A 13951-nucleotide genomic window follows, 5' to 3' on the forward strand; every position below is an offset into this window, starting at 1 on the left:
GTATATATTTTGAGCATATACTATAAGATCTTTGTGTTTTTCATAGAAAGGAAGAATTTTAAAATAGAATTCTATAAAAATATTTTTGTCTAATCCAGAAATACTTGAAATAAGATGAAGTTGGATATCTTTATTTTTTTTAAAAAAATAAAAATATAAAGTACATTAAAGTGATGGGAAAGTGAATCTTGCAGGTACAGGTATTATCTACAAGAATGTGGACAAGTATAGAAAGTGGAAAGAGGGACACATAACTAAGTCAGAATATCAGCAAATAGCCTGAGCCTGCAAAGACGAAATGAGGAAAGCTAAGGCTCAAAATGAACTAAGGCTTGCATCCAAAGTCAAAAATAACAAAAAAAGCTTCTTTCAACATGTAAAAAACAAGAAAAAAGTGAAGGAAACGATTGGTCCATTAGTGGGTGAAAGTGGCAAGAAGGTGACAAGCAACAGGGAGAAAGCAGAACTATTTAACTCGTTTTTCGCATCTGTTTTTGCACAAAGGGAAAAAACAGACCAACCTATCAAAAATAGTGCCATAAAAAACAAAATAGAAATACAAGTTAAGATAGGCAAGAAAATGGTAAGTGAACACCTGTCCAGCCTAGTCGAGTTCAAATCACCGGGACCAGATGGATTACACCCCAAGGTTCTTAAGGAACTGGCAGATGTGATCTCAGAACCACTGAACTATATTTTTCAAAGATCTTGGAGCACTGGGGAACTACCAGAGGACTGGAAAAGAGCTGATGTAGTTCCCATCTTCAAAAAAGGAAAAAAAAGGACCCAGGAAATTACAGACCTATAAGCCTGACCTCAATACCTGGGAAGATTCTGGAAAAGATAATCAAACAACAAATCAGTGAACACCTACAGGCAAACAAAGTTATTACTAAAAGCCAACACGGGTTTGTCAAAAACAGATCATGCCAGACAAATCTTATTGCATTCTTTGACCAAGTGACAAAATTTGTGGACCAGAGGAATGCTGTGGATATAATTTACTTGGACTTCAGTAAGGCATTTGACAAAGTAGACCACAACGTACTACTTGATAAGATAGAAAAATGCGGGTTAGACAGCATCACCACCAGATGGATCCGTAGCTGGCTGACCGACCGTACTCAGCGTGTGGTCCTCAATGGAACCGCATCTACATGGAGGGAAGTGTGTAGTGGGGTGTCCCAGGGCTCTGTTCTGGGCCCAGTGCTCTTCAACATCATCAACGATCTGGACGAGGGGATAGATGGGGAATTCATCAAATTTGCAGACGACACCAAGCTGGCAGGAATAGCCAACACTCCAGAAGACAGGCTTAGGATACAGGAGGATCTGGACAGACTTGAACACTGGGCGCTATCTAACAAAATGAAATTCAATGGTGAAAAAAGTAAGGTTCTACGTTTAGGCAAGAAAAACCAAATGTACAGGTATAGTATAGGGGGTACCTTGCTCAATAGTAGTAACTGTGAGAGGGATCTCGGAGTCCTAGTGGACCATCATTTAAATATGAGCCAGCAGTGTGCTGCAGCTGCCAAAAAAGCCAACACAGTGCTAGGCTGCATTAACAGAGGGATAAAATCGAGATCACGTGAAGTATTAATACCACTTTACAATGCCTTGGTAAGGCCACACTTGGAATACTGCATCCAGTTTTGGTCACCACGATGTAAAAAAGATGTTGAGACTCTAGAAAGAGTACAGAGAAGAGCAACAAAGATGATTAGGGGACTGGAGGCTAAAACATATGAGGAACGTTTGGTGGAATTGGGTATGTCTAGTTTAACGAAGAGAAGGACGAGGGGGGACATGATAGCAGTGTTCCAATATCTCAGGGGCTGCCACAAAGAAGAGGGAGTCAAGCTATTTTCCAAAGCACCTGAAGGCAGGACAAGAAGCAATGGGTGGAAACTAATCAAGGAGAGAAGCAACCTAGAACTAAGGAGAAACTTCCTGACAGTTAGAACAATTAACCAGTGGAACAACCTGCTTCCAGAAGCGGTGAATGCTCCAACACTGGAAGTTTTTAAGAAGAAACTGGACAGCCATTTGTCCGAAATGGTATAGGGTTTCCTGCCTGAGCAGGGGGTTGGACTAGATGACTTCCAAGGTCCCTTCCAACTTTATCATCATTATCATCATCATCATCATCATCATCATTATTATTAAGATATTAGCTTAGTTTCCTTGGCCATATTTTGATAATGGTTTGGTGATATTATATTCGACTTGTTGAAATAAAGAAATATTCTTCTTACCTGATTTTTATCATATAATTGCTAATAAATAAATGTTTTTTTGTTTCAGCATTAAACTTTTCTTATTAATATGATTTATCTGAATAGTGAAAAAGATCTAAAGGATAAGCAAATAGTAAAAGAAGTCACACCCAACAAATACTTGTTTCAACTAGAATATACTTGTATCTATATACATCTGTTCCATTTATATAGCCAAATGCTTATTATATAGACCAGAGTAGCAGTTTTGTGGTCAGAGACCACAATATCTGCCCATGGCCCACAAGATCTTTTGTTAATGTGTATTGTCACTGGAAAGGTGCTCAAAATATTTAACTCTTTTACTGGTTTTAGGTTTTAATTTTCAGATGGGAATGCAGGGATTTTTGCTTAATGTAAAACTTGTGTACACATTAGTACCCTTAAAACCTAAAACCAGAACTTCAAGATTGACTGAAAATTACACTAATGAAAATTGGCCATTATCTTACAGTTTCAGCAGTATGAAATCTTTGAGATTGCATATAATGAAGGAGGCATTATACTTGAATTTTTAATTTAGTGATTATACTTTGTATGTAATGTCTGTATATAAAGAATGCTTTGACTTTTATGGAATTTTTCTGGTAGAGGGTCAGCATATTTTTATACCAATGGGGTATACTTGGTTTTTGAACACTGTACAGATAGTTCTCCACTTACAACCACAATTGAGACCTGGCCTAATTTTACAACCATTTTTACTATGTTAAGTGAATTACCATGGTAGTAAATCTGGCTTCCCTCATAAACTTCGCTTTTCAGAAGCTGGCTAGGAAAGTAAAAAATTGTAATTACATGTCTGCAGAACTCTGCAGCTATGGTAAATACAGCTGGTTGCCAAGCACTCAAATTACGATTGCATAACTATGGGGGTAGTATAACAGTCGTAATTTTGATGATAGGTCATAAGTTACTTTTTCCAGCACTGTTGTAACTCTGAACTGTTAAACAAATGGTTGTAAGTCAAGGACTATCTATATTTTAAAAAACGGCAAGTCGGACCAGGATAAATTGAATCTAAACTCGTTAACAGTTTAGTTAAAACAATTCAATTAATATAGTTTCTCCCCAGTTAATAATTTCTCTTCTTTTAAGGATTCTAATTTGGTAAGAACTTTTGTGGGCTTGGGGCTCATGTTGAAAACTTTTGGTGGCTATTTGCATGCTTGCAACCACAGACTGCATTTTGCTTTATAGTAACTAATAACTTTTTCCATCACCGTCGTAAGTCTGAACCATCAACCATTCAATCTGCGTGTCAAAATGTAGTGTCAAGGTTCCGACTGATGATCCCAACAAAGTGAACATAGCTGAGACATTCAAATCTCTAATGCAAAACTTTATTGAATACAGCACATCGGCACTGATGAATAAGAAACTAGCTCTAGTTAAATTGGTGCGAGAACAGTAAATTAAAAGTATAGAACCTCCCTTCTCCACTGATAGTGCAGGTCACATTCCTCAATTAAGTGTCAGACATTTGTTATGAGAAAAATCTTCAGCTCCCAGCCAGTGGTTCTCCGATAACCTTGGTTCCGACGATGGACCATTCACACCTGCGAAGAGCATTCCAATCATCCCCTCCCCCCCACCACTCCGGGTCTGTTGGCAAGCTAAGAAACAACCACGGCTGAAGCATAATAAAGTTTCTTCGAAGCTTGACAGTTAGTTTTAATGTTAGCATCTTATAAATGTTAATCCTATAAACAGTATACTTGTAATTTGATTTCTGGTGTGTCAATTGACAAACGTTCCTATGAGGGAGATAACAGTCTAGTTCAAGAATTGCAAGAAAACCATCCAGTGATATGTATTTACTCTAAAAAAAACTCCATAAATATTTCATTTTGAGTAAGGGTCTATATCAGTTTAAAGAATGTAATTTTTACAGAATGTTTAAAATGTTATTTTCATAAGTAAAAAGCTTTGATTTATTGATCATGCAACACGTAATGAAGATATTCCCCCCTTTATCTGAAATTATATTTAGAAATCTTAATTGTTCACTTTTTTGTCAGAGATTGGCAATATTAAGTAGAAAAGTAGAAAGTACTTTCCCCAGCCATTTATTTTTCCTTTTTTCTTGCATCATATATCTAAAGTTGCTTTTCTGTTAGTTTAAAATAGAGGTTATCTCTGCCCCTCAGAAGCATGCCATTGTTGATTTCTTATTTGGAGGTGGGGAGGGAAATTTAAGGACATACAATTCAGATTGGATATATGACGACTTCTGTAGAAAGTGGAATTCTTTCTATAACACAAAGGATAATACATTCTGGTTTGTTTCAAGTGGTTTATAACTGTCATTTTTCTCAGCTTCAGTAGTTTTCTTAATGTTTTAAATATGTTTTTACAAATTAGAGTTGTCTTGATTATTATGATAAGGGCCAGCATTAAGTTATATTTGTATATAAAACTGTTGGAAACAGTCTTTGTAGGAAATCCTTTTTCATTTCTTTCAGTGTGCCTAATTTGATTGGCTCTGTTGTGCATGCCTGGTCAAATAATATGAATAGCCTACATAGATCCTATGAGTTGGGTCTTAATTTATAGAAAACAGAACCTAGATTCTGTTAACAGATATGTCCCAAAGAAAGATTAAATATATTATAGTATTTATTAACTAATAATAAGGCTTCTTCTGCAAATAACATGCTGTGTGAGATACATTCTAAAGATCTTAGTAAAAGTAATCCTGTTTTTACTAGCAGTATATTAGAATGCACCCTCTTGTGGTGACAAGATGTAGAACAATTTATTCTTAGTCACTGTTTCTCGGTACCTGTGTTTTAATTGGAAATGGTTGCTGTTTATTGTATTTGATAAAATCTGAAATGCCTATCAAATCCTGCAGCTATATTTCTTTTATTTACATATACAAAAGAGTATATTATTTGTTACTTTAAATAATGCGGGTTAGACAGCATCACCACCAGATGGATCCGTAGCTGGCTGACCAGCTGTACTTAGCGTGTGGTCCTCAATGGAACCGCGTCTACATGGAGGGAAGTATGTAGTGGGGTGCCCCAGGGCTCTGTTCTGGGCCCAGTGCTCTTCAACATCTTCATCAACGATCTGGACGAGGGAATAGATGGGGAACTCATCAAATTTGCAGACGACACCAAGCTGGCAGGAATAGCCAACACTCCAGAAGACAGGCTTAGGATACAGGAGGATCTGGACAGACTTGAACACTGGGCACTATCTAACAAAATGAAATTCAATGGTGAAAAAAGCAAGGTTCTACATTTAGGCAAGAAAAACCAAATGTACAGGTATAGTATAGGGGGTACCTTGCTCAATAGTAGTAACTGTGAGAGGGATCTCGGAGTCCTAGTGGACCATCATTTAAATATGAGCCAGCAGTGTGCTGCAGCTGCCAAAAAAGCCAACACAGTGCTAGGCTGCATTAACAGAGGGATAGAATCAAGATCACATGAAGTGTTAATACCACTTTACAATGCCTTGGTAAGGCCACACTTGGAATACTGCATCCAGTTTTGGTCACCACGATGTAAAAAAGATGTTGAGACTTTAGAAAGAGTACAGAGAAGAGCAACAAAGATGATTAGGGGATTGGAGGCTAAAACATATAAGGAACGTTTGGTGGAATTGGGTATGTCTAGTTTAACGAAGAGAAGGACGAGGGGTGACATGATAGCAGTGTTCCAATATCTCAGGGGCTGCCACAAAGAAGAGGGAGTCAAGCTATTTTCCAAAGCGCCTGAAGGCAGGACAAGAAGCAATGGGTGGAAACTAATCAAGGAGAGAAGCAACCTAGAATTAAGGAGAAACTTCCTGACAGTTAGAACAATTAACCAGTGGAACAACCTGCTTCCAGAAGCGGTGAATGCTCCAACACTGGAAGTTTTTAAGAAGAAACTGGACAGCCATTATTATTATTATTATTATTATTATTATTGTTATTATTATTATTATTATTATTATTATTATTATTATTATTATTATTATTATTATTATTATTATAAACTTTTAAATACTCTATATTAATGCTGTACTTCAATAAGTGATAACATTTACTCAGTATTGGCTAATTCTATAAGCTAGGCAGGGAATTCCAATGAATTGGAATTGCAAGACTGGTAAATTGGAAAAAATACCTAGAAAAAGGCAGTGACAGACAGGATACGTAACAACAAAATTGCAAGATTGTAGTCGAGAGTCAAGTTCAAATTGAGGGCACATTTACTTTTATGCTGTTATTAGAGGGCGGTGTATAAAATTGTCCCGCTATATAATGAATGCTTGATTTAAGTCACAGTAAAACCATGGGAAAAATAAATATCACTAAAATGAAGAACAAAATAAAATACATGCAGAATAAAGTGGCATTAAAATTTGAAACCTCTGTATTATCATATACTTTTTATAATACAATTAAAAGCTAGAAACAAGAGAGCCAAAGCTAGGAAAGGGGAAATCCAGTCTTCAGCTTTAATATATTAAAATGTAAATGAATATATGTTGTTTTCAAACTCGTAGCATTAGTTATAGGAGGAGGGAGGGGAGGGGAGGGGAGAGAGAGACAGAGACTCTTACAATGTCTGCAGCATCCTCATGGTCAAGTGATCAAAATAGGGCACTTGGCAATCAGCATGTATTTATGACAGTTGGAGTGTCCCAGGTCATGTGATCGCTATTTACAACCTTCCCAACCAGCTTCTGATCTGCAAAGTCAATGGGGGAAGCCAGATTTGCTTAATGACGTGATTCACTTAACAAGTGCTTTGATTCACTGAACATCTGTGGTAAAAAGGTAGTAAAATCAGGTGTGAGTCACTTAACATCTGCCTTGCTTAACAGTGGAAATTCTGGTCTCAATTGTGGACATAAATTGAGAACAATCTGTACTCTTACTTGACTTGGATTAAAAATTAGGGGTCCTTGGTGCCCTTCATTTCAACCCTGAGCTACAAATATTCTCCTTTATTGGATTAAGAATATATGGTACAGATTCCTCCTTTCCTATAGAATTCATTCCATGATTTTAGGAAGATACAGTATTCAAGGATAATATTCTCCTATTCTGTTCAATAATGTAGCTCCTTCAGGCTGATATTAAAAGTGCTAATCACTTTAGAGTAGTAGCTCTAGTGCTGTCAGAAGCTGTTACCTGCTTTTATTACAAGAGTAAAAAAATCTGACAAGAATCATTAATGCACTTCTTAATCATATGGTGCTATATAAATTGTTATTATCTAAGAATAATTTTCCAGAATCTTTTGTAGAAGAATTCTTATAATCTGTAAATTATCCAAAAAGTATTCTATTTTAATCGCTGCAGCTCATCTCTTATAATTGGCTGATTTTTGTAGTAGGAATTTGAATGTTCTTTCTTTACCATTTCAAGGTTTCTTGCAATATATTCCGAACACTTCCTCCAAGTGATAGCAATGAGTTTGATCCAGAAGAAGATGAACCCACTCTTGAAGCATCATGGCCACATTTACAGGTGATTTTACTATTACATTATGTCATTTTGGAAAGCACAGTCTTCAAACAACCCCAAATGCCTGCTGAAGAGTCATGCTTTCATAGCTCTCAAAACTATAATAGGGAGGTTTAGGCTATTGCAAAGGTTGTGGGAGTATCAGTGGGAAGTTTGAAACAAGCCAAAGGCAACACTGGATGGTGCACAACAAATGAGTAAAACCACATATAAAAACCACAGATACAAAAAAACCCCACATTTATAGTAAATATTATAAGAACAGAGATACAAACCTTAAGTAAAGAGAGAGTAAAAATAGTCAGCATTGGAGCCATCTAAACATGTCTCCGGGTCCCTGGGAACGCCAGGCCTGATAACATAACCAAGTCTTGAGAGCCTTCCAGAATACCAAAAGAACATCTAAATTTGGGGTGGGGAAATGTTCCATGAGATAGGCATCAGGTCAGAGAATGCACATTTCCTGGGACCCATCAGATGTTGGCCCTTAGCTGATGGCACCCAGAGCATGCCTTCTCTGGCAGATCTAATGGAATGGTCTAATTAAGCAGGGAGGGCAGGACCCTCAAATAGTCTGGTCCCATTTTTTTATTCTTCAGGCTTTAAAGAAAGAGAATATATATATGAATGATCTTCAGGTGGAAAGAAGCCACGTTTTTGTAGTATGCTAGAGACTTCTGATTAAATCTGATTAATCAGACATCTCTCTTGCTGTAGTGTAGAATACTCTTGAACATTTTCTGATTACTATTACATGAATCTAAACAGTTTAATTAACTCTCTTACATGTTGTAATTACTTTATTTTATGTGATCTCAAAAGTCTGGAGGGCAAAAAGTATATGCTGTTGATTACTCCTGAGAAATTTGACAATTCAGTGAGCAAGTATAGAGGTGGAAAGTGTCTGCTGTCAATATGAGTTCTTCTGATGATAATTAAATAAGAAGAATTAATGAGCACTAGATTTGAGTCACAAAGATTCATGTGAACACATGGAAATAAGACATTCTTTGTCTGGATTTATCTTTTTTTTAAAAAAAATTGAACAGTAGTGACATCAACAAAAACTGTATGTGGGGAACAATTACTTTCTCTTAGCAAAAATTACAAAACAATAATATATATGCAGTAGAATTACAGCATGCATTTAGTCAGGACTAACCTATGCTATTATTTTTTGCAGCTTGTATATGAATTTTTCATACGGTTTTTGGAAAGCCAAGAATTTCAGCCCAGCATTGCCAAAAAGTATATAGATCAAAAATTTGTATTACAGGTACAGAGCTCTATTTTATTTAATCTTATGTTATTAATAAATATACCAGCCTTTGTTAATCAGTATGAATAGTAATGGTTAGTTACTTGTGCTCATTCAGTTCAGGGGATATTTTGTACGAATATTGGAGAATTACAACTAACTTTACTGGATATAAACTTCAAGAAATAGTAAATGCCATGACTAAGAATTTTATATAAATGTTTGCCAAAATCCACTAATTGAAACATTTCTTGCCTCATGTGAATATACCCTAAGTCCTGCAGGAAATCTGAATTGACCCTCCTCTGTTATCACTTGTTACTAAAGAAACAGATGGCAAGAATTAGGCAGAAAGATAAAAACTAATGATATGCAATGTGATTTTTGGAACATAGTAAACAAAAAAAGTGCAGGTTTTGGATAGAATAAAGTATTTCGGAGATATTAAAAGCTGAAAGTCAAGTAACATCTGTGACCTGTTGTGTTTTGCTTTATTTTATTAGCTTTTGGAGCTATTTGACAGTGAAGATCCTCGGGAACGGGACTATTTAAAAACAGTCTTACACAGAATTTATGGCAAGTTCCTTGGTCTTAGAGCATTTATCAGAAAACAGATTAATAATATTTTTTTACGGTAAGTTTTAAGAGAAGAGGGGCACAAGAAACTTCTTTTGGTGTTACATGATTTTATCACTGAATAAATATGAACATTTAATGTATGCAATTTGCTTTGTAGGTTTGTTTATGAAACTGAACATTTTAATGGTGTGGCTGAATTGCTGGAAATATTAGGAAGGTAATGAAGTCCCTTTCTTATAACTAAGGATGTAAATATTATGTAAATATGCTGCTCTTTCGTTCGAGTTTATATTTTAAAGCGCGTGCGCACGCGCACACACATACACATACGCAAAAGCTTGCTTCATTAAAAGTAATATAAAAACTAGATACCAGATCACACAATTACATTTCCATTATATCCTGATCCTCGTTTATTCATTTATTCAAAAGACAAGAAAACAAATGACCAAAGCTTGTTTAACCTAATTTGATTTGAGTTAAATTTACTTAACTTGGTATACTGCCTAGTACCAAAGTCCCTTAGTATTTTACAAGAAATATAAAACAACATTGATGCATTAATAACAGTTAAAATGGCAATTAAAACAAACAAAGGAAGTAAAATAATTAAAATCAATCAAAGCCTTTACAAAAATGTATGGAGTCCTTGGTGCTCTCTGAGCTTGGTTGTTTTCTTGCAGATGTTTCATTACCAAACTAGGAAGCATCATCAAAAGATGTTTTCAGGGCCTTTTTAAAAGCTAATAAAATTAGTTTTACTTATAACTTCCATGTATAGTCTTTTTGAGTTCACAAAGAAAAAGTGGAATATAAACATGAATAATGGATAATAATAATAATCTGCCACATAACTACTGGAACTACCAGTCCAGTATCCAGACTAAACAATTGTCAATAAGAAAGACAAAAATGTTGGATACTGGACATGGTAGCCCCAGGAGACAGCAATAGAAGAGAAAGAACGGAAGAAAGTCACAAAATACAAAGATCTGCAAATAGAAATAGAATGACCATGGCAAAAGAAAGCAAAGATAGTATCAATAGTATTAGGCGCCTTGGGTGCAATCCCAAAACAACTGGATCAACACTTAGAGCAACATCAGCATTGACAAAATCAACACTGAACAATTGCAAAAGGCAGCTTTGCTTGGAACAGTTTATATCCTGCTATGATACCTCTAGGGAAGTCTAGGTTCAAGTCCACTCTTCACCATGGACACTGACTGGGTTTGGACCAGTTGCACCCAACCTACCTCACTGGGTTTTGGTGGTGGGAATAAAATGAAGACGGAGTTCAATAGGTTTGGAGGAAAAGCAAGTTATATATGATATAACAAACAAATAAATAAAATGTTTCTTCTTTTCTTATTTCTAGTATTATCAATGGCTTTGCTTTACCTCTTAAAGCAGAGCATAAACAGTTTTTGGTGAAAGTACTGATCCCCCTACATACCGTTAGAAGTCTATCGCTGTTCCATGCACAGGTAAGAAACTTAAGTACAATGAAATGTATTACATTTTTCTAAGAACAGTGTCACATTCTGTTTTATACACAATGTACAAAATCACTAAGTTAAAATAAACTTACTATCATACATAACAGACTGGGTCCACAAATTGTTCTAAAATGTTCAATGTTGTAAACTAGGTTTATTAAATAGGCGACATTTGGCTGAATCTTTTTTCACCTCCAAGTCTTTGAAAGTCTGACAAAGGTATAAAGGTATATATTTATATATATAAATCACAAATGCCAAGTTACCAGAGCAAATTGGTAGCATTTAAATTCAAAGTAAAATTTTTACAATGCTAAAAGTGAGATTACTTCAACTTTTAAAGCTTATCTTTTTACCTAGTATTGCGTGCTCAGTATCCATTTCGTAGAAAGCAAACTGATGTGGTTTAGAGCCAACTAAAGTGAATAAATTGTGCCAGAGTTTGCACCTGCATTGATAAGTGCTAAGAACATGATAGAAAAAGATTGTGGTCTGACTAGATCGAACTAATATTTTTTTAAACATTGTTTAATGTTGCACTGAGATATACACCTAGCAGAAAGATGGATGATGTTTTGATAGCTAGGCTACAATGAATGATATTGCATAGATTTAAGCCACATCAGTATGATTCAGAGATGGGAAGGTTCCCATAATTTTTTAAGAGTTAAACTATTTTATGCTTCTGATGCATTATTTAAAGTCATGGAAAACTGTCACTGATTTACAGCAATCATATAGGTAACATTCTTGTTTGAAAGATGCTCTGAGGCTACAAAAGAAAGACTTTGAATCTTTATATAGCTTGGGGAGTCACAAGCCCTCTCTTGCCCCTACAAATTAGCACATTTGAATAAGAACAAAAATGGAATGGGTTCTGTCATCAAAAATAGAATAGGCCCTGGATCAAGCACAGCAATTTACTTATTTGTTTGTTTGTAGCTATTTCCTTTCAAAGTAGGAAATTCAGAGTTTATATGTCCCCATAACAGAGTTGGAAGAGACGTTAGAGGTCTTCTAGTCCAACCCACTGCTTAGGCAGTAAACCCTCTACCATTTCAGATAAATGGCTGTCCAGTCTCTTCTTAAAAACTTCCAGTGTTGGAGCATTCACCGCTTCTGAAGGCAGGTTGTTCCACTGGTTAATTGTTCTAACTGTCAGGAAGTTTCTCCTTAGTTCTAGGTTGCTTCTCTCCTTGATTAGTTTCCATCCGTTGCTTCTTGTCCTGCCTTCAGGCGCTTTGGAGAATAGCTTGACTCCCTCTTCTTTGTGGCAACGATATTAGAACACTGCTATCACGTCTCCCCTCGTCCTTCTCTTCATTAAACTAGACATACAACTGTTCTTTATATGTTTTAGCCTGCAGTCCACTAATCATCTTTATTGCTCTTGTCTGCACTCTTTCTAGAGTCTCAACATTTTTTTTACATACTGGATGCAGTATTCCAAGTGTGGCCTTACCAGGGCATTGTAAAGTGCTATTAACACTTCATGTGAATTTGATGCTATCCCTCTGTTAATGCAGCCTAGAACTTGTTGGCTTTTTGGCAGCTGCAGCACACTGCTGGCTCATATTTAAGTAATTGTCCACTAGGACACCAAGATCCCTCTCACAGTGTAGTATCACCTATACTGTACCTGTTCATTTGGTTTTTCTTGCCTAAATGTCGAACCTTACTTTTTTCACCACTGAATCATTTTGTTAGATAACGCCCAATGCTCAAGTCTGTCAAGATCCTTCTATATCTTAAGCCTATCTTCTGGAGTGTTGGCTATTCCTGCCGGCTTGGTGTCATCTGCAAATTTGATGAGTTCCCCATCTATCCCCTCATCCAAATCATTGATGAAGATGTTGAAGAGCACTGGGCCCAGAACAGAGCCCTGGGGTGCCCCACTACTCACTTCCCTCCGTGTAGATGCAATTCCATTGAGGACTACATGTTGAGTGCGGTTGAATATTTGATTAGGGTCATAATACTCTACTTATATTTTTTTTTCCTCTTTCTTAATTTATTTCTTGGTGAATTCTATGTCAGTTGAAAGTTGTATCTGAAATGGGAGGAACTATAGAAAATAAGAGGAGTGCTTTATGTTTTAAAAACAACCCCTTCTATCCAGCAAGGAGAATGGATAGAACTAAAAATAAACTTGTTTCGGATGTTATAAAATTAAATACTTGTGTCAGATGTGACCATGGGGTGTGTGTGTGAAATATCCAGCATGAATTCTGATTGGTTCTTGTACTTTAGGTTATATAATATTCTTCTTTTCTTAAACTGATAATAATTGTTACCATACCAAATGCCTATTTTTTCCTCAGTCATTGAAAGCATTGTTCGGTAAACTTTTCCTCTAATATTCCTGCAGATGTAGCCTTGCTAGCTTTTCATATATCTGTTTTCTACAAAGCCAGTAACTTATTTCACAAGATCTCAGAATGTGCTTAATGCTGCCAAAAATGTAAAGGAAAAATACCTTAAAGGCAAATTATTTAGTGATGAATTATAAATGTTATTAAATTCACATTTACATAGTTGCTCTGGTACACAGGTACTCCTCGACGTATGATCACAGTTGAGCCCAAAATTTCCATTGCTAAGCAAGACAATTGTTAAGTGAATTTTGCTACATTTTACTACCTTTCTTGCCAAGTGATCACTGAGTTATAATAATAATAATAATAATAATAAATTTAATTTATATGCCGCCCTTCTCCCAACGGGACTCAGGGCGGCGCACAACATATTTAAAACAAAACATAAATACATTCCCCCCCGATAAAACCGAATTAAATCAAATTTTAAAGTTGTGTCTCTGTCAAATTGTTAAAAGATAAACCCCAAATAAAATCCTCCCTAGGTC

General features: G+C 35.9%; 1 protein-coding gene across 1 annotated transcript in view; it reads left to right on the top strand.

Moving 5' to 3' along the window:
* PPP2R5E (protein phosphatase 2 regulatory subunit B'epsilon) overlaps window positions 1-13951 on the top strand; it is a 71620-nt gene that overhangs the window by 48300 nt on the left and 9369 nt on the right. Inside the window, exons 4-8 of the mRNA XM_015822460.1 lie at window positions 7654-7755; window positions 8936-9028; window positions 9514-9644; window positions 9747-9806; window positions 10968-11076. Of these exons, the coding sequence (XP_015677946.1) occupies window positions 7654-7755; window positions 8936-9028; window positions 9514-9644; window positions 9747-9806; window positions 10968-11076 (495 nt within the window). The remainder of the gene's footprint in view (window positions 1-7653; window positions 7756-8935; window positions 9029-9513; window positions 9645-9746; window positions 9807-10967; window positions 11077-13951) is intronic.

This window comes from Protobothrops mucrosquamatus, unplaced genomic scaffold (genome assembly GCF_001527695.2).
Source record: "Protobothrops mucrosquamatus isolate PMUCROS unplaced genomic scaffold, P.Mucros_1.0 scaffold1575, whole genome shotgun sequence".
In the NCBI taxonomy this organism is placed as follows: domain Eukaryota; kingdom Metazoa; phylum Chordata; class Lepidosauria; order Squamata; family Viperidae; genus Protobothrops; species Protobothrops mucrosquamatus.